This window comes from Acartia tonsa, chromosome 12 (assembly GCF_053477335.1).
Source record: "Acartia tonsa isolate MP-2025a chromosome 12, ASM5347733v1, whole genome shotgun sequence".
NCBI classification, from domain to species: Eukaryota; Metazoa; Arthropoda; class Copepoda; order Calanoida; family Acartiidae; genus Acartia; species Acartia tonsa.
Window position 1 is genome coordinate 14,763,176 of NC_137271.1, and position 21,260 is coordinate 14,784,435.

At 32.2% G+C, this 21,260-nt stretch overlaps 2 protein-coding genes across 2 annotated transcripts; one reads left to right on the forward strand and one right to left on the reverse strand.

Annotated features, from left to right (window-relative positions):
- The first annotated feature begins 4,055 nt into the window (after nucleotides 1-4,055).
- LOC145334244 (uncharacterized) lies at nucleotides 4,056-10,817 on the forward strand. The gene is made up of 11 exons (XM_080179620.1): nucleotides 4,056-4,968; nucleotides 5,461-5,573; nucleotides 5,849-5,900; nucleotides 6,121-6,194; nucleotides 6,686-6,836; nucleotides 7,129-7,295; nucleotides 8,064-8,218; nucleotides 8,602-8,686; nucleotides 9,124-9,165; nucleotides 9,818-9,879; nucleotides 10,124-10,817. The coding sequence occupies exons 1-11, from the start codon at nucleotides 4,853-4,855 to the stop codon at nucleotides 10,262-10,264; spliced, it is 1,158 nt and encodes a 385-aa protein (XP_080035746.1). The 5' UTR covers nucleotides 4,056-4,852; the 3' UTR covers nucleotides 10,265-10,817.
- LOC145334243 (uncharacterized) lies at nucleotides 10,750-20,705 on the reverse strand. The gene is made up of 13 exons (XM_080179619.1): nucleotides 20,576-20,705; nucleotides 19,974-20,357; nucleotides 19,500-19,680; nucleotides 18,098-18,196; nucleotides 16,943-17,029; nucleotides 16,581-16,653; nucleotides 15,962-16,030; nucleotides 15,610-15,654; nucleotides 15,000-15,089; nucleotides 13,863-13,975; nucleotides 12,284-12,329; nucleotides 11,419-11,480; nucleotides 10,750-10,975 (listed from the first exon to the last, which is right to left on the reverse strand). Exons 1-13 carry the CDS (start codon nucleotides 20,580-20,582, stop codon nucleotides 10,822-10,824), a joined length of 1,410 nt encoding a protein of 469 aa, XP_080035745.1. The 5' UTR covers nucleotides 20,583-20,705; the 3' UTR covers nucleotides 10,750-10,821.
- Nucleotides 20,706-21,260: the final 555 nt, after the last annotated feature.

Sequence of the window (21,260 nt, forward strand, 5' to 3'; positions counted from 1 at the left end):
AAGTGGGCAAAATCCTAACTACTAAATAGCCTAAAACCAGCTATAGACCAATATTAAACTTTACTCAAAATTGGGTAACAACCGTTCTAGTGGATGTAAACAACACGCACATACTTCTGCTCAATAATTTAGAGTTTGCTGTTTGGAGAAATTACGCTGGTTTTTGTGCACACCGAACCAACGGAAGAAGCTCGCCAACTTTTGTCGCGCGTAAGAAGATGGATAGATAGATACCATGGCGCATCTTCATCCTGACATAAAAGTAACAGGGTGCTATTTTGTCTATCTGTTTGTCTGTAAAGAAGGATCTCGATAACCGCTGAACCTATATGGTTCTTCTTTATAGTGACGCTTATTATAGGCCCAGGGAAGGTTTATATCTATGTTGTTGGAGGGTACGTCACAAGAGAACTATTAAGTGCCCCTAGAAGCATCTATAATCCTTATACTAAAGTAACAGGATGGCTGTTTGTCTGTGTGTTTGTAGCGAAGGATCTTGCTAACTGCTGAACCGATCGGGTTCTACTTCACAGGGTAACTTCTCCCGGGAAGGTTTACAACTATTTCGTAATGAGGATAACACCAACATCCCTAGAGAAATCTACCACAAAAAAATCAAGCTACTAGAGACGTAGCCGCTATTACAAATGAAAGTTACAGGATGCTATTTTGTCTATCTATGTGTCTGTAGCAAAGGACCGTAAAGCTCCTTTACAGTGGAGCTTTTTAAAGGTCTTAGTTGAAAAATGTTGAAGGATACTAATCCCCTAATAAGAGAAATCGCCCCTGAAAAAAATATCCCCACAAATTCACCATAATATCTTTTTCTTAAAAGAAATTAATTTTAGAGTCGACTTACCCCTATCTTACTATGTCTGCCTGTTTGTTTGTACCGAAGGATCTCACTAACTGCTGAACCGATCGGGTTCTGCTTTGCAGGGTAGCATCTCATAGGTCCCGGAAAGGTCTATAACTATTTGGAGGAGGGTACCACGACCTCCTAAGAGAAATCACAAAAAAATCGAACTAAAAAAATATTCTCGCTTTTGCGTAGAAACTTGAACGCAACATAGACAAATTATTTATCAAATAAGATATTTGAAAAAAAACATTTACAGTGCCACTAGAGGCCTCTAGGGGCAGAGCCGCTAGTATAATATAAAGTGTCAAGATTTTTTTTGTCTGTTGCTAATATTTCTGTAAATACTGAAACTATTGAATTCTCCATTTTCGCATAGGTCACGGGAAGGATTTAGGCTATTATTTAATTTCTAAGTCTTGGAATGACCTAAGGCTACTTTTCTGCTTTCCCCAACTTTTTGAATACAGAGATCCTAGATGAAGAGCACAACCGCTAGTAAATAATTAACATATACCTAGAAAGGAAAAAACCACAAAACCTTTTTCCATAATATATGCTACAAAGGCCCTATGCATATATTTTATTAAAGAGGTTTTGTGATTTTCTGCTTTCAAAATATCTTATTTTCATGCTATAAACCTGGCTGTGTTCGTTAGTCTACCCTAGATTAGTTGTGGATTTTGATATTCTTGTTATTTTACATTCTTATATGTGATACCCTTTTTTACATCCTGCTATAAACTGCTCTATCGATTGATTTTTCCTTCCCAGAGTCTAATATCTAAAAACAGAAAGTATTTTTAATGCATGAATTTGAAGCTCTTTAAAGCGGAGGTTTTCTTAATTAGGGCCGATATGTCTCTGACGGATAGCTGTTTTTTTGTTTTTATAATTTATGTATGTTAGAATTGTCCTTTACTTAAAACTTAGCTAGATTATTCATATAAAGTTAGTGTAATTTAGAAAGTGTGGCAACCAGAGGCGTGCAGAAGGGGGGGTGGATATCCCCCTGACAAAATTAAGGGGGTGGATAGACCCCGTTATAGGAGTCTACACTCTCCTAATGCAGCCAAGGCGAGCCTCAAGTAAAAAATTCAAATCCCCAATAATAATTTAGTAGTTTAATAAAAAAATTGTATTCATTTCCGTAACCAAAACATATTTTTTAACAATTTACATTAAAACAGACTAAGGGTCACACCCCCTATACGACAACATAGCACCCCTCTCATTGTGTCTGCAATAAACTTGGCACACCCCCATGGCAAAAATCTGTTTACACCACAGGTCTCAACATTATAAACATATGTGGAAGGAAACAAATTTTTGCATTTCAATCAGAATTTATCTACGTCTCAAAATTTGCAACTTCAATACATGTTTAACCAAAATTGTGTGTTTTACAAAACGTAAAGATAAGTAGATTTACATATTAATCCTTCTTAAGTAACAGGATGTGTATGTGTATTTCGAGCAAGAATGATAAAATACATAAGTAGCAAAGCTTTTGAAATAAAAAAATATTTTCCAAAGAACTCTCAACAGCAATATTTAGTACTAGCTGTGCCCCTATCAGCTAGGGCACCAGTCACAGATGTGTTTCATTTTAACAAAAAATATTAAAGAAACCAATAAAACCTTTGGATTTGAAAAGCCAAAAGCAGTTTTAAACTTTCATAAGATTTCATTTTTGCTTATTTCTCAATCGTAAGCTCATTTTTTTCTGTAAAAGGCTTGTAGAGTATATTCGCAGCTGAATATTAGACTTTGCATAAGATGTTACAGTGTACTTCTTATTAATTTGTCACTCAAAAACCAAACCCTGGGAAACAACCAGAAATCACAAGGGATAAGACAATGGACGAGAAATTTATGTACTTCGCCAGGGACGATAATGATCAAAATTACACCTTCCGTATATCAAATCATTCGTGGAAAAGTTTGGACCAATCAAATTTCAACAAAAGTAATAAAATGAGATAAGATAATGCGTTATAAAACTTTGGGTACCAGTGTAATTTACAGTCCAAAGTACCCTTCCTCCCTGAAAACAATAAAGATTTACTAGAAATTCAGGAATGGACAAATGAAAGATAATTCAATGTTCCATCATATGACATTGTTAGTTACTATATCATATTACTAGTGGGTACGCTCCTAGAGGCCTCTAGTGGCACTTTAAATGTTTTTTTAAAAAATAATACGTTACCTATCTATTTTGCGTTCAAGTCACTATATGTAAAAAATTTTATTTTTTTGTGATTTCTTTTGTGTTACTCTCCCCCAAAATAGTTATAAACCTTCCCGGGACATATGAAAAGCTACCCCGTTAAGGAGAACCTGATCGGTTCAGCGGTTAGCGAGATCCTTCGGTACAAACATACAAACACACAGACAAACATCCTGTTACTTTATTATAGGGATGAATAAAACTACCTTTTGATATAAAACTCATTTATCATTCATTTGCCTATCCCTATTCCTGGGAACCTAGGAGAATAAAGGTACTAAGAAAGAGAGGGAATGTCTGATTGAGCCAATAGGAGAATCGCATCGGTACATACATTTAATTTCATTGGTTGAAATTTTGTACACATCTTGTTACGAATGCATGTTTTTTTTCATTTCATACATAGATAAAAGTCAGCTGTAAACAGTATATTTTCTTAGTAGAAAGCTTTGCAGAATCAGAGTTAATTGCCAAAAATTTCGTTTAAATTTGAAAGCTTCGAAACGAGGTGGATTCTTATAAAAAAAAGTTAGGCTGGCTACTCGCTGGTGAGGCAAAATTATTTTTGTGAAAACTCCTCCAAAATCAAATAAAAAAATGTACAAAAATTGAATAAAATCTTAAAAGGGTTATTAACATATGATTTTGTTTAATTTTTGTAGATTTTTAATGTGCTTTTGGATGATTTTTCACAAAAATAATTTTGCCTCACTATCGAGTAGCGAGTCAATAATTTTTTAAGAATCCACATCAGCTTGAGTCGAAAGTAAACAATACTTTTGTCTGCTAGAAATGTTCCTTCTTAGATTTGACGAAAAAAGTGTTCAGAATATGCTTCTATTCTTCTATTTCTATTCCTAGGAGCGGTGGAGTTATCCTATGAATCTAAACTAAACCGGAAAGCACCTCCACCTTACACAAATAATGATACTTGATAAATCTGATGTGGATTCTTAACACCTCTGTATTAGCCCTAACTCAATATATTTTATTAGTTATAGTTACAGCATATAGGGGCTTTGTTTTTAAAGATATAAACAAAGGGCAAAAATAGCCTCAAAACATCATAAAAACAAAACAACCTAAATCCATCTGGGGACCTATGAGAAGCTTCCCTAAAAAGAAGTTAAAAAATTACTATTAAACTTATAAACTTCAGACATAAAACCTTACGACTTTATATTAAAACTTATTAGGGAGGTAGTTGATGGGCTAAAAAGTTACTGTAGGATGAAAGTATTTTTTAATGCTAGGGATTTCCGATGGCGAGTAATAAAATGCCGGTTGTACGCGGTCATGCGTCATGTTGGAAGTGTGTTCAGCAAATTTAAGATCTCAGCTATTTCATTTACTTTTTTTTTCTAGGATATAAAAGCGATGCTTGGAAAACTATTTAATTTTTTATAATATTTTTCTGAAATCGCGAAATCTGAAATTTGCGCCACCCTTTCAATAAAACGCATCACCGCGTACGACCGGGAGAAACGGCATTTTATTACTATAGATCGGGATTTACACACTGGTTGTGGTTGGTGGTAGTAGGGTAGTTTCCTAAGGTCATTATAAACATCAGTATCACACAACTATATCAGGCAAACCAATACACAAGTTTTACTGTGTTCCACTGCAATCAAATAGCTCTAATATTCGGTGAAAACCAGTTACAAGATATGCGCCTTCTACTGCGCAAGCAACCAATAATATTTATAACTTATTAAAACACATAGGTGTAAAAATCGGTGAAAAAGAGAAATAAAAAAATGGCGAATGAAGTAAATATTGTTAGATCAATGTCAGACTTGACCATAAATTGTGAATTATTCGTTCAAAATTGTTCTGACAATTACAAAACTTTTTTTTGTGGAGAAAATGATAGGTAAGTAATTATTGTAAGTTGGTTAACAATAAGTTTAAAAAAAAATATATTATTAAGTAAAATGTTAATTTCTACTATGGTTTGATATGAAAAATATTCAAAATATTCAGCGATTTTTTACGCAATATTATTGATTTGTTGAGTTTAATGTTTTATCTTTAACTAGCGGTCACGCCCCTAGAGGCCTCTAGTGACACTTTAAATGTTTTTTTTTATTTTAAGTATCTAATTTGTGAAATAATTGTCTATGCTCCGTTCAAGTCCCTACGCAATTTTTTTTTTCGATTTTGTTTGTGATTTCTCTTGGGAATGTGGTAGTACCCTCCGCCAAAATAGTTATAAACCTTCCCGGGATCTATGAGAAGCTACCCTGTAAAGGAGAACCCGATCGGTTCAGCGTTTAGCGAGATCCTTAGGTACAATTATACAAAGACACAAATAGACACCCTGTTACTTTATTTTAATGATTTAAATAACATTGATATTTTTCAGCATAAAATATCCAACTGAAACAGAGTTGAAATGTTGTGCTCAACAATTGGATTATTTGAGAGATTATGATATAGGACTCTTCATTATAAATACTTTTTTAATAATTCTAATCGGTAAGTAATCTCTTTTAAAATTTAGTGAAAGAAAAGAAGGGTCGAAAGATTAGAGCAAGAGGTCTATTAAAACTGCGTGGTTTCCTTTATTATTAAGACTTTCAGACTATGAAATAAAATACTTGGATACATTTTTTTCTTCCAACTTGAAATTCCCCCCCCCCCCCCCCCAAATCAAAAAGCTTGGACTCCCTTGGGGAAAGTGCCTTTTGTTAGTTTTTAGGGTTTAACTTTAATAAATTTGAAAAAACAGAATAAATGCATACCAATTTAAGGTGGAACAGCACATTTACTGAATCTTGTTGCAGTTCCTTATGTTTATTTCAGGTAGGCCTTTTAGTTTTCACTAATTCATACATAAAACAAAATCAGGATAAATAGATTATGAAAATAGTTATTCATTGTCCCTATCACTTTCTCTCTCTTATTTCTAGTTTTTATTTATTCTTTTTTCTTTCAATTTTATTGGTTGACATAATGGGTATTTTGCTTATAATTTTCAAACAGCTTTCCTATAATTGAACCTAATTATTCTATTTTTTTTTAGATATCCTAAAAAATTTGTAAGAAGGTGGAATCAAATAACATTACTATTACTACACCTCTCATTCTGTGATTTAGGTAATATTAGGTTTTTTTATAAACAGATGCATATTTCTTTAATATTTCAAACAGTATCAATTTGAAATTTTTGTTAAAACATAAAACTAAATAGTTGATATTAGATTTATACACCTCTATAAACCATAATTTAAAACAAATGCAGATCATGTTCTATACAGCTTACCCTAAATCAATATGTTTGAAAATTTGAATGGAGTTTTACTATATAAATGCTAAGAAATTTTACTTAATAGCATATATTCTCTCATTTTCGAAGCCACTTTTTTTCACAGCCGGCTTCAAAGTAATATATGTATGCAATACATGTTCATTAACAATTTTTCTTTTGTAATTTGAAAAACACAATGATTTTCACAGTTTAGTTCCAATTTTAATCAGCAACAAATATATTTCTAACACCTTTATGGGCTTTATATTCATTAATTATCCCAATGTCATCATTTATAAAAATGACATACATAGGTTTATATTATCCAAATATATTTCAGTTTATATCTTGCTCGGGCTGCCATTTTTTCTGAGCTTTTACATCAACAAAGAGTTCACCTTTTCCCACAATTGGTGTTGGTTCACTGCAATGATCCGCAATTTAAATTCCTTTACAAGCTTCTATACAGTTGCAAGCATTGCTTTCATAAGGTATGATTTCATTTCTCTTAAAAAATAAAATAAGAAACAAAACATTTATGCTTAATCTTTAAATCAGAGCTATGCCACTGCTGATGCCTCTAGTGAGCCGATTTTGAAAGATCCAGCTCTGATAAACTTATCCATGCTTATATGTCCAAGTTAAATATTCTTTTATGCCTTTTGAAACATGAAATAAGAAATGTCACTTGTTAATTTGGGAATTCCTTCATAGTTTTGTTAATCTCTTCAAGAAAATTCTACCTAATATTTTCTAAAAAATTTCACTTGCATTGTTATTAAGGATGACAAAAGATTTGCAAAGCATCGAGAGCAAGTGGAATTTAAGAAGAACAATACTACACTGCTCATGCTCGTGGCTAATCTCATTTATAATATTGGTTCCTGCTCTTTTCAATGTCCAATGGGGAGGATACAACTGGGGGAGGATAGTTCCCAGTCCCTTCACAGGTTCACAGAAATAAAAAGTTTTAAATTGTATTTTCAAGGGAATGAGCAGATTTGTCACTTTAATTGTGAACAATTCTAAAACACAAAGAAACTGTTAAATAAAATGGCGGAGTACTTATTTTTGCTGAAAACTGCAATCTCTAACTAAATCTTTTAGCAATTTTTTCTTACCCAACATTTGAGTCAAACATATGGTTTTTTGAAGAAAAAAAATAACTCTTACTCTTGCACTTTTTATTCAGAATTTTTAAAAGTTGCCTTAAGAAATAAATGTCTAATTCATTGCTGAATTGCAAAAATAAGTTAAAAGGAATTGTACCTTACTAGTGCAATTGCCGTGCAAAATCACAGTTTCTTTGTTTTTGAGGTTTACATGCTGAGTGGCACATCTGCCCCCTGCCTTTTGCATCATTATTAAGGGGGGGGGGGGGGGGGTTTAATGCAACCATCTCGTAATCAATGTATAAATGGCACTTAGAATTCGAATTTGGATCTGAAATTTTGCATGAGTAATCCTTGGTAGGTCTATTTTCCCTAAATCGAACAAAAAGTTGGAAAAGTAGCGGCTAACGGCTCATCCGTTTAGACATTTGTTGGGAATTTTCAAGCGAAATCCATCACGAAACCTCTCTCCACATAATGCTCTTTTCCGATCCAAAACGTTTTCAAACGGTTCTAGCCGGAAATTGCTGGTACTAGAAATCTAAAAAATGTTTTTTTTTGTATCATTTCACATGATTTAAAGCAAAAATATGTTTTCAATTCAAGGAATGTGTGATTATCAAACATGCAATCAAAGAAATGACCAAACACTTGGGCCATATCAAATACTCAGAATAATTGGGATGGATTTCCCATTTGTTGTCATATTAATAACTTATGCTGTGGTGCTGACGGTCAAATTGAAGAGAATAGATTCTCAGGCTTGTGTTTTTTTAAATGAATTTCTATTTTAGGCACTTTTGCACAAAAAGCATGTAGAGCACTGATCCCCACCACCCCGCCCTTATTTTTGAAAAAAAAAAATATTTTTTTTTTCTTCTGCCTATCCCTTGCAGTCAGGAATCATAACCATACGGGGCCAATACTTGCAGTGCCCTAATCCTGTGGGGCTACCAGTACCCAGTACTCAACATAATCAAACCTAAAATAATTAGCAAACAACTGGAAAACTAACTTCCTCCACTTCACTCCTCTCTTTTTTAAAATTTATATTTTAAAAGCACTTTGAGTAATGACGCCTAATATTACTTCACCATAAGATAATCTTATTACATTTTTAATCGTAATAAAACACACAAAACAGATTTTGAACATCTCAAACCTACATAAGACTGTGTGGCTGTCAGTACTACCTCATCTAATTAGTGTCATCCCACTTCAAGTTGCAGGTATTTTCTATCAATTCTAAAATGGGGGAGGTAGGTTGTGCTGACGTAAAGGTGTGATTTTTAAGAATTTAAAATAGAAGTAGAACTCTAAAATTTAGCATGAAAGTTGCTTTAATGGGGTATAAAGTGGATATGTACTATATTAGAGCAACTACCATTACTACTTTTACGGAATTTTAGCACAACCCTCCTCGCCCTTTAAAATTCTTCTTTTTATTTTGTTCATTAAGACAAAATTTATCTTTCTTTTAACTAAAACAAGCAATATTATCTTTAAATCTTAAAAAGCAGTTTTTAGGGCCTTGCTGTACATTGACATTAAATATTTTAAAAAGACTTTGAATTACACAAAGTTTGTTAATTAGCACTCTGTTTTTATTATTTAATCATTTTTATTAATACTTCAGCTTAATATATAAATATTTTTTATTATTTAGTTCGTTTTTCATCGTTTACTGATTCAAAGTGCAGCTTATTTTGTAAGTATTTAAAAGGCAAAGCTTTTCTATATCTAGAGTATTGACATCCGGTCTGTACATAACGGTTAGCTCTTTTATTTAATTTAGGCATGTTAGAATTGTCCTATCAATGTAAAACTCTTGATGATAATTCATGTAACAAAAAGGAACGATTAAAATGCGTAGCAACTTTATAATCGTTACAAGAAAGCCGTATGTTCAATTACCTAATTTTTAACTTTTTGTACAACTTTTTTGGGTAAGATATAATTATCATATTACTCTGAATTTTTGGAACAATTATTCTTTGGCCAATAAGGTACAATATATTAAGCGAAAAATATCTATAATCAAGTCCTTTTACCTAGTATGTCCACGAACAGAATCCTGATAATACTATACCTATGTTTATACTTTCAAACTAATATTCTGCTTATTAGGTTTTGACAATCTGCAATTGTTCATGTTCATTTGTTCTACCATTTGATTTCAGAGCTTTACTTTTATGGTTATTGTCATCCTTGTTTTTGTAAATATACAGCATACCTGTAAATCCAGAGTATTTGCATTTAAAAGATATGTAAATAAAGTCTGGATTGAACTAAACATTCGACAATCTTATCTTTTTTAATATTCATAAAAAATATATTAAAATATTATTTATTTTTTTTAGCTTTCCATTGGTACATGTGGATTTATGTGTCAAACTTTTTTGTTTACATTGCACCAATACAGGTTAGTTAAAAGTTTTATTAAAAAGTGGTAATTCCATCAAGTGCAATAAAGTGCAAGTTACAACTATAAGATAGAAAAAATGGGTTAGAATCATCAATTTTAGATCAAATCATTAAATTGAACTAAACCTAAAATTGTTATTTAAGCTTATATTTAAAGAGAAAACTAGGTTAGTCTACTGTCTTGAGTTTATTTAATTTTTAGAATTAACAGAAAGTTATAAATTGTATATATTTATTTACAGGATTTTCGAAAAATGTACAAGATCTTTTTGAAAGATTTGTTATGTTTCAATGTGAAGTCAATTTTGCCATACATCAAGAGAGAGAAATCATTGAAATTGAACAGTATGCATGGAAATATTAATCTTGAATCAGTTACCTAATTTTTTTGGGAAAAGGATGCTTTGCAAAAACAAGAATGAGTGATCATGGCAACCCAGCAAACGCCAGAGCAGTGATAGTTGCATAAAGTGCATTTAACAAGTTACAATACTTGGAATAGTGAACCATACAAAATTTTGTTTTGTAGAAATGATAATTATGGGTTAGTACCTAATAAAAAATAACTTTTATTATGCAAGTGATTAGACACCTTAAATGTCTAATTTGTGATTGTTGAGGTTACCATTATAGAAACATTATTGCATGCAAAAGCCTTGCATTTGCCATGCTTTAAAGTGTTAGGATCACTAGCTCTTGTTTATGCATAGTCCTAGCTCATTCACTTTCTTGTATAATCTAATGTACAATTGTTTAGGTTTAACTAAGCTTAATTTTTGTAAATTTTGTAAAAATATGATTTAGGCTTTAATTTAAGATGTAAAAACCTATATTTTCATCTATTTGATAGTTATTAATCTGTGATATTAAATCAATTGCTTTATTTTATGATTATTCTATTGTTCTTTTATAATAAAGAAGTAAAAAATGTTCAAATATTCTAATCAATGATGTGGTGATTTATCTTGGAATCGTGTGATTCATCATGTTTCATTTCTGTAAAAGATTTAAAGTAAACCGACGAGTCTGCAGATTGTCTAAAGAATATTTTCATTGCTTGGCCGATTTCCATTCTTCCCCATTTGTGCACTGCTCTGAAACATTGAAGAAAAATTTATTAATAGAAAAGAGCTACTCTAAAGGTGTCAGTATGTCGGTAATGCATTCAATTCGTTGGCTCTAAAATTTGGGAACTTTTATAAAATTTTGATTGGTTGGATTAAACTTTAAGTGTCTAATATTTTAAATAATAATTTTAATCTAGAGAAGGGGTAATTTTGTTAGAATCATCGGAGACTCCAAAGTTTTTTTTTCAGTGAATTCGCTGGCTTAAAAACATTGGGAACTATTATAGAATTTTGAATAGTTGTTTCCAAAATAGTAGTCTGCAAACTTCAATAATCTGGTTTACAATATTTGAGATGTATCATGTATATCAATTTATCGTCCATTGTCTTATCCCTTAAGATCCCTCGATTCTAGTGTTTGTCATAATAAAATATGGGCCCGATGTTCAATGTACCAAAAGTGAACTCACTTGTAGTGTTGTCTGAGATTTAGAGGGTAAGGCAGAATCATATCACAAACACTGCATGGATACTGGGCAACAAAATATATCTTTTTTTAAACCTTTTTGGGACAATCCATGGGTAGCTAATCTAACCAACAATTCAGCAAAAAAATCACGAAGCCTTATAAAGTATCTGGTGGTATATTTTGTTTTTGTCATGTAATTGAAGAGTGGTGGGAAAGAAGGGGAGGAAAAGGAGGTTTTAAGAAACTTTTCTTTGGAGTTGTTTGTCAGAATACCATTCCCTTGTCCCTGGGTGGGTAAAATCAGAGATGGGTTTTTGTTGTATACTCTGTTAAAAACCTTATTTCATCTTGAAGATCAATACCACGTACGATTTTAACAGAGTATACAACTTGAGAATTCAAAATTTTAAATTATAATTTTAGCCATTTGTATAATGTCTAACACAGCTCTAAAAAGATGCATTAAGAAATATGCAGCGAAAATGGATTTTTAAGTTGTATTAGACATTATACAAATGGCTAAAATAATAATTTTAAAATTTTGAATTCTTATGTTGTATACTCTGTGTTGAAATCCCATCGTCTTCGTTCAATCAATCAATGTCTAAAAAATTGTCGAAAAAACGCGGCATTTATTAAAAACCCATCTCAGGTAATAAACTTTTTGAAAAATCTTTCTTATAAACAATAGCTTGTAATTTTCATTCAAGATTTTAGCTTTCTTTCCTCGTGTAAAACTCCAACTAAATCTAAAACTAATTATAAAATAAGACATCTGTCCCCAGAAGTACAGAAAAAAAACAATCCACCACATAAAACAAAAAACTAAAAGCGCAAAAATGTTGTTCAAATAAGTATTTTTTTGCCTGTTTATCACTGCTATGCGAGTTCAAAAAGTGTTCTTTCATGTATCTGTAAATAATAAAATAGTTAAGTTTCATTAAGATTACCAGCGGCTGTGCCCCTATCATATAGTGGCTTTGTATTTGAATGTTTAGGTAAAAATTACCTAAAAAAGCCCTTAACGTAAGCTAAACTTTTCTAAAATTTATACCTTACTTGGTTCAGTAGTTATATATATCTTAACTTAAAGAGAAGAAAGTTATCACTTCATATAATGGGATAACTATACGCAAGTGTTGAAACATAAAGTTGAATAAGCTAGAAGGGCTATCCAAAATAGAAAATAACAAGGATGACAACATCCATAAGTAGCGAAGCACAAAAAATCGTGGATGGAAATACGTAAAAGTAGATTTAAAGTGTATTTATCCCAAAAAAGTTTGAAAATTGGACCAAAAACACCAAATATATGGGGAAATATTTAAAACATATAAAAATAGCCAAAAACCTGATAAATGGCAGTCTGACCGCCATGGTTGTTTTCTTTAAACGACGGGAAATTTAATTTTGATATCTATAAATGAAAAAATTTTGAAAATCGGACCATAAACACTGAAGATATTGAGAATAATGTGATAAATACAAAAATAGCCTAAAACCTGCAAAAGGCAGTCTGGCCGTCATGGATGTTTTCTTTAAACGACGGGAAATTTAATTCTCATATTTATAACTGAAAAAATTTGAAAATTGGACCATAAACACTGAAGATATGGAGAAAAATGTGAAACATACAAAAATAGCCTAAAACCAAAAACACCAAATATATGGGGAAATATTTAAAACATATAAAAATAGCCAAAAACCTGATTTAAGGCAGTCTGACCGCCATGGTTGTTTTCTTTAAACGACGGGAAATTTAATTTTGATATCTATAACTGAAAAAATTTTGAAAATTGGACCATAAACACTGAAGATATGGTGGAAATGTGAAAAATACATAAATAGCCTAAAACCTGCAAAATGGCAATGTGGCCGTCATGGTTGTTTTCTGTAAACGACAGGAAATTTAATTTTGATATCAATAACTAAAAAACACTGAAGATATGGAGAAAAATGTGAAACATACAAAAATAGCCTAAAACCTGCTAAAAAGGGGTCCGACCGCCCTTGATGTTTTATAGTTAATTGTGCTCCTTAATAATGGGAATGTTGTCAAAAAATTTCAGCTGTCTATCTTTAATAGGAGCCGAGAAAATCACGTTTCCCCTATTCTGTCTTACACGGACAGACGGACGGACAGACGGACGGACGGACGGACGGACAGACGGACATTTCGAATTATAGAGTAGCTTCGCTACTAAAAATGGGTGGTTTTTTATTTGTTAATTACTTTAGGTTTGGTTAATCAAAGTAGTATGTGACTCCGCAGGGTTAAGGTCCCCGGCAGGAATTGGAGAAATGAAGAAACAATCATAATCCACCTCATTTATTTACAATTTATTTCAAAATAATTTATGGGAGTAACCAGTGCTCGACGAGTCGTAAGCACCGAAATAAAAAAGAACACCATAACTCAATCAGCGTTTTAATAAACTATTTTTCCTTTGCTTTTTGAATCTCTTCTCACAAACTGTGCAGGAAAATGGTCTTTCGTCATCATGGGCCATCTTCGCGTGTTTGGATAGTTCCAAATTATTACGCAGAAGTTTTCCACACTTCAAAACATTACATAGATTATAGGTATTTGTTTATAACTTAACAGAATTTGCCTATCATGAATTATAAGAACTTTCCCTCAAAAAGCCCAACAAGGACGGACCCCCCCCTTCATTTACTAAGTATATTTGCGATTACTTTTATTTAATGAAATCTTTCAATTTTTAACATGTACAAAACGGCCTGCTTAATTGCTTCAAGATCCATGTCAGATCTATATAGGAAATAAATGTCTATAAACTAGCTCAAGTTTTCCTAGGAATATATGATTAAAACTCATAGTGCTCCAATAATCCATAATAAACTCTCATTGCCCAGAACGATAAGACCCATTATTTTACTTTATTAAAAATAAATTCATTTTTTTCATTTCATGTTGCTGTTTACCTTATATTGATGTATTTAATTTCTAATCATAAAAAAGAAAATTTAAATTTATAATATGATAAATTTAAGAAAACTATGTTTTAAAAGAATTCAATTGTGGCGATATTTTGTGTGTTCAAATATTAAACTAAAATTGTAATCATCATCATTAACCCTTTGGTGATGGTAATGTAAAGAAAAAAATATAATTTAAAAAAATCTTTTAAAAATCATTTAAATTATTAAATATTTACTTTCTTTTAGATAGTAATGCCGGGTGAGGAAAATAGATTTATTGAGAAATAGATATGCATATAGAAAACTAGCCAATAGGGAGATAATTATATCGAGCCAACTCTAGTTTTAAAATAATTAAAGGTAAGATTGGGGGAAGGAAATATTTTTTGGCCTTAGCCTGCGGTACCCTAACCCTAACTTTACCTAACTTCAATAAACACCAGAAAAGATATCTACCTCTTCCCTTATTTTAAATTTATTACAAAATAAGGGGGCGGGGTTTCTGTAAAACTAGACATTTTAAGGGAAATCACCAAAATCTTTTAACTTGGAATATTTGGGAAAATTAAGTTTGAAAGCTTTTAAAATAAAAATAAAAATGACAAATAAGCTAAGCTTATTAAAAATCTATGTAAATTCCTGGTCACAAGGAACTTTTTGGTCCATTTCGTGCTCAATTTTCATGTGACGAGTCAGCTTATACTTGTCAAGCAAAATTTTATTACAAATCTTGAACATCAATACAGCATTCAATAAATTATTGAAAAAGAAATCTTTTTTTTCAACAGCTTAAACAGATTATGTCTGCTGCAAGTAAAGTCTTCAATAAAGAAAGGGAAGAGAGGGGAAGAGAACAAAAAGGAAAGATTAATTACTGCCTAAATCAGAGATTTTAGGGGATTAGACAATTAACGTACATCACTGATGATTATACACTAAATTTTCTTTTCTATAGAATAAAATTATAAGTTAAAAAGTTTAGACTCTACTATTTTGGTATAAATTAAAATCCAATAAAAGTTCCCATATCAATGTGATCAAAAAAGTAATCAATGTACAATATATATACCGTGGTTATGAAACGTTAGAAACCATTGTAATTTACAGCCAAATGCCCCCCCCCCCCCGGGGCCCCCTCCCTTTCGAGTTATTTTAGGCTAAGCTTGACTGCCATTCGCACAAGCACTGACAATATAGGCAGTAAAACGATTTTTCTTCAAATAAACGTTAAATTTAAATGTGTATTTTCCTTGCACTCCAAGTAATCATATTTCTGACCTTCATGAACATATTTCTACAAGAATTGACATTCACTTAATGCGCCATTATTAGCGTTTTTTTTCTTCAAAATTGTAAATAAAAAAATACAATAAAAGCATTTGATACTAGTGGCTAAGCCCTTGCAGTTCTCTGGGGGCATTAAAGGAAGGTTATTTTTTGTGGGGGGTGTTATTGCTTTCAAGGGCGATTTCTCTTTGCAGGGTGGGGGTACCCTCCCCCCCAAAAATTTTAATCCTGGACAATGTCTAGTAGACATACATTGCATTGTAGGGGAGCAATATCGGTCCAAATGGGTTTGAAAGAACTATGGCGATTCTTTCCTTGTGAATATTAACATAGGGCAGATTTGGAAAGGCTTTCCCACAGATATCACAAACGTAGGGTTTCAGCTGAACCGTTGCATTTTTACAATAAAAATACTATCATCGTTTAAATGGCGATTTCCAGTACGTGTAGGACACACAAAACTTGTTATTATTAGGGTTTGGCCTCGTATCCGACGGAAATCCGGCAAATTACCGGATAACAGGATATTAAAGAAACTTTTAAAAAAATATTATATGGCCGCTTACCCAATGACCGCTGGATAGGGCGGCTGGCAGCTGCCAAGTACTGCTATCGCTGCAAAAAAATTTGTTTTTAGATTTCCAATATAAAATTTACATCAAGATAGACATTTTCGGAAAAAATGTTCTTCTAGCTTTAAAAAAATTACAGTCATTTAAAATTTTGAAAAGAAAAGATTTCTATTTATAAGATTAAATTGCTGAATATCTGGCCGGATATCCAGCCAAGACCGATATCCTGCCCGCCTAACCCTAGTTTTTACTTCATAATTTTATATCTTATTATTCGTGGTAAATTGTCTGTAATACGATGCCACATACTGGAATATGAATTCCATATTTTGTAGCCTATATTAATTGTAAAAATGTTTTCCTTTTCGTGAACAGCCTTTAAATGTCTTTCCATCAGCCTGTAAAGTTGAAACTGCTTTCCACATTTCGGACATCTTAAAAAAAGTATCTTTATATAAAAGTAACAGGATGACTTTGTGTAGATTAAGATTTCGCCAACCGCTGGACCGGTATGGTTCTCATTTAACGTGAAGCCGAAGGGTCGACTATTACCCCTCCCACCACCCTTGATCACCCCAAGAGGTATCTATGGCATATGACAATAAGCTCCAGCTGTTAGCGAGATCTTGAGCTTTCAAATAAATAATATCATATATAAATATACCGAATTTAAACAATAAAATTACATGTAATAATTTTCGAATAATAAAAAGAGAATCTTACTTGCACTTTTCATGGTCAAAATTGTTTAGATGATTTTGTAGATCCTCTTCAGTCCTACAGGTCATTCGACACAGCTCACATTTTAAGCTTTAATTTAATACTTTAATATTTAAATAATAATGGTATCATCTGCATCATCAAAAAAAAATTATGGGAAATTGTTTTTTTTTGAGGGGAGGAGGTTAAGGTGTCCCACTTCCCAAAAAAATAGCCTAAAACCACCACAGGACCAGTAGGTATATTCCCTGAAGAGTAGAATTCAATCTGTTCAGTGGTTACAGAGATCTTAAGGGACGGACGGACCAACAGACAGACAGACGGGCAGACAGACATCCTTCTTCTTTGTATAATAGATAGATCATTAATGTTAAACGAAGCTTCTGTATATTTAGGGTCGTCGGTACATAGTGCGTCCATCCAATTTAGGATTTTTAAAATTGTACTATTATGAAGATAGTTTTTCATGTGTTTTTAATTTAATCCATAATTTTTGTTTAGGATAGGTTTTAGTAAGTACTCGGTAGCCCCATAGGGTTAAGGCAGGGTAGGTATGGCTCCTCCAGGAGAGATAAGTAACCCCCTCCACCCTTTATTCTATTTTATTTTATTTAAAAAATAAGCTGGGGTGGCGGGGTTTATCAGTGTTCAACAGTTACTTTATATGAAAGCAACGACCAATCTCTTTCAATCTTGAATTATGTAACAATAAGGTGCGATATAGAAAGCGTAACAACTCTGTAATAATTGCCGGAAAGACCTTTTGTCAATTTCAGATTTTTGGACAACAATTCTTAGGTAATATGATTAGTGATGGCAATCCGTCGAATTTTTGGGCCGGATTCGGATTCCGGATTCTTAAAGAATCCGTCAAAAAAAGTGGCGTATTCCTAGCGGATTCCGGATTCTTATTTTTGGCGGATTCCGGATTCGGATTCTAGCAATATTTTAAAAGGAGGAGTTGAAAGAAAAAACTCAAGACGCTAATTTTAGCCTACCAAATAAGAATCCGAAATCCGCTATTAAAAAACGGATTCCGGATCCGGATTCCAAAATTGGCCAAAAATTGGGCGGATTCCGGATCCGGATTGCCAACCCTATATATGATATAATTATCCTATAGACTATAAACAAACAATAATATCACTAAAGTATTTCCTAGAATTTCTTCGAATCTTGAGACAGTTTTTACAAATTAATCTTTGCTTGTTGTATGGGGGTATTAATGTCTCTCCACAAGATTTGCATGACGGGGTACTATATCAAGTGCATTACTAGAATTTTCTGACAATATTGGGTATTTTTTCCAAAAGAGTAGCTAGGTTTTGTTTTGATGTTATATCTATAATACAAAGTAGAACGATGTTTGTCTGTCTGTTTGTTTGTAGCGAAGCATCTCGCTAACCGCAGAACCGATCAAGTTCTCCTTTACAGGGTAGATTCTCATAGGTCCAGGGAAGGTTTATAACTATTTTCTTGGAAGGTCGACTACCCCCCCCAAAAAAAAATTTCCCCCCAAAAAAAAATTAAAAAAATTTTTTTTTCTTTTAAATCTAAAATACGAAAAATTGGTTTGATCAAACCTCTTGAGGCAAAGCCCTTAGAGGCTAGGGGCGAAGCCGCTACTAAGTCTTAAAGTTCTTGAATTTCTAAATTCTAAAGAGTTATCAAGTAAGAATCTGAAGATAATGTATAATAGTAGTAAGGTGTTTTTTTGTCTGTAGCGAAGGATCTCGCTAGCCACTGAACCAATACGGTTTTCCTTAACAGTGTAGCTACTCATAGATCCTGAGAAGGTTTATATATTTTATAGAAGGCCCCCACCCTCAAAAACAATTCTCTCTAGATATTTTTTTGGGACAAAAATAAACAAGGATGACAACATCCATAAAAGCGAAGCTCTGAAATGGAAATAAAAACGAACATTAACACTTGTAGATTGTCAGAACTGAATTAGCAGAATATTAATGCATTAGTACAAACAATATTGTAAGTAAATTTTTTGCAAAACTGCATAAATAGATGGTACTGTTTAAGGACATACTTACATTTTTGGGGCTTGTTTATAGAGATGCTTTGCTTATAACATTGTACCTTGTTGTAATAGGAATCAGTTTTCAAAAAATCAGAAGAATCGGATAATTTTAACATAAAAAAATTAGTTGACAAAAAAGTTAAAAATCGATATGTTTCAAATGGACGTACGGACATACTGGTATTGATTAGAGTTGCTACGCTTTCTAAATTGGACCTAACTACTACAGGAATCATTATGCAAAGTTTGGAATCGATAGGACAATTCTAACCTGTTCAAATTAAAGAAAAGAGATAACTCTCTGTGTCGGACGGACGTACGGACGGACCGACCCTAATTATAGAAAAGCTTCGCTTTTAAAAATAGGGGTTAGGATATCCAATTCAAGCATTCATGCACCTCAAGTGCCCCAATAGGCCTCAAGGGGCGTAGCCGCTAGTATTTTTAAAAAGTAATTTTGAAGAAATTAAAAACTATTATGTTTTTAAATACCAAATCAAAACATAGTTGAAAATTCTAGTTCACCTATTGATTTTATGAGTTGCCAAATGCTTATTAAACTCTCTCTTCTTGTACAAAACTTTTTCACAGATCTCACATTTTAATTGGCCATACCGGTTTCTAACCCTTACTTTTTTAATAACAGGTAAGGGTTGATTAGAATCTTCTGCATTAGTTGCATTGAAGTCATCCAAACTATTTCCTGCTGAAATATAGAAAAAAAAGTTTTTCAAGTTTTTTTTTGGATAACATCAAGTAAATTAATTAGTGACGACGGATTAGCTACTTTTAACAGAATAAAAATAAAGAAACTTTGCTTATTATAAAAAAAAACACACACTAAGTTAAAACCCCGCAACAGTTTAGAACCAATGAAATAAAATACCTAAAGTTTATGAGCCAACAAATAAGATTACGTGGTTATAAGTTTTTGGTTCTAGTGTTATTAATGCTCCTTAGTCCCTTCCCTCTCTGAAAAAAAGCAACAAAGCAACCTACCTTCACCATTTAGAGGATCAATATTACTTTCAAAACTTTCCACTTTCACTAAATTGACATCTATATCATTATCCACTATTTCATTTATCAAGTGATCATTATCATCAGCCACCTCAACTTTTACATCATGTGCAACTTCTTCACTACTTAATTTGATACTTTCTAGACAAACAACAGCCCTTTTCTTTGATATCTCAGCATAATTAAGATTTGATATTGTTTTTAGTTGCTTCACTTTGTTATGTAGATGAGATCTGCTGTTAGCAAGGAGGGCAATTATTAGACTGAGGTTGTCACAAACTATATCTGGAGATTCTGTATTGCCAAGAGTTTCTAGTACATCTCCTATTTTAGTTTCATAAACAAGCATCTCTTCTTCTATGCCTAGTAAAGTATCCATTTCTATATAAAAGATTTCTATTTTTAACAGAAAATTATTTGTTTCTGAATTACAATTTAATATAAATCAATGAAATTTGACTTATCATTCATTATAAATTTACATCAGTTTAATAGGTAATCTCATTTTTCTTAATATCAATATGAGATCTGCTGTTAGTTAGTAGAGATAAAATGCAGGTGAGATTATCACAAACAATTACAGGACATCCAGAGCCCTTGGCGGATTCTAGAGTCTTCTCTATCTTGGCACAATACAATTCCAGCTCGAATTCTACTGACAACAAGGAATTCATTTTTGGCTTGCTAGCGACATTTCATTTCAATTTATTCTGGAAAAAAAATGTTATGGTTGATTAAAAATAAATTTATTGTTTTAAGCTTTATTCTAGGTAATTGACTTAAAAATAATCAAATATAACAATTAATATGGGGAGAATGTAAAAATTTATAAATACAATTTATTTTATTAATTTTGTAAACAGTGATATAATAATCATTGATAGCATCGTATTAAAGACAACGTTTAACGGATAGTAATGTTAAATTAAAGGTTTGATTTCAGTTTTGTTGGTCCCTTGAGGCCAAAGGCCCGAGCCAACAAAAAAAAAATGATTGTAACATGGCATTAGTATTTAATGTTTGGTCAAAAATCTTATTTGGATAGAAACTGGTTTGAAGCTCCTAGTTCTGACTTTGGTTGTTAAAAAAAGATTGCAATGATTGGAGCAAGGGTGTTAAAAACCATGTAATGAAATGTGGCATAGAAGGTACTGTTTATTCATTTTTTTTATCAGTCTTTATTATAAAACTTCTCTAAATTCATGATTTATATGAATACAGGCTAGAAGCAAAGCAACTCTACAAATAGTTTAATGATTATTTAGT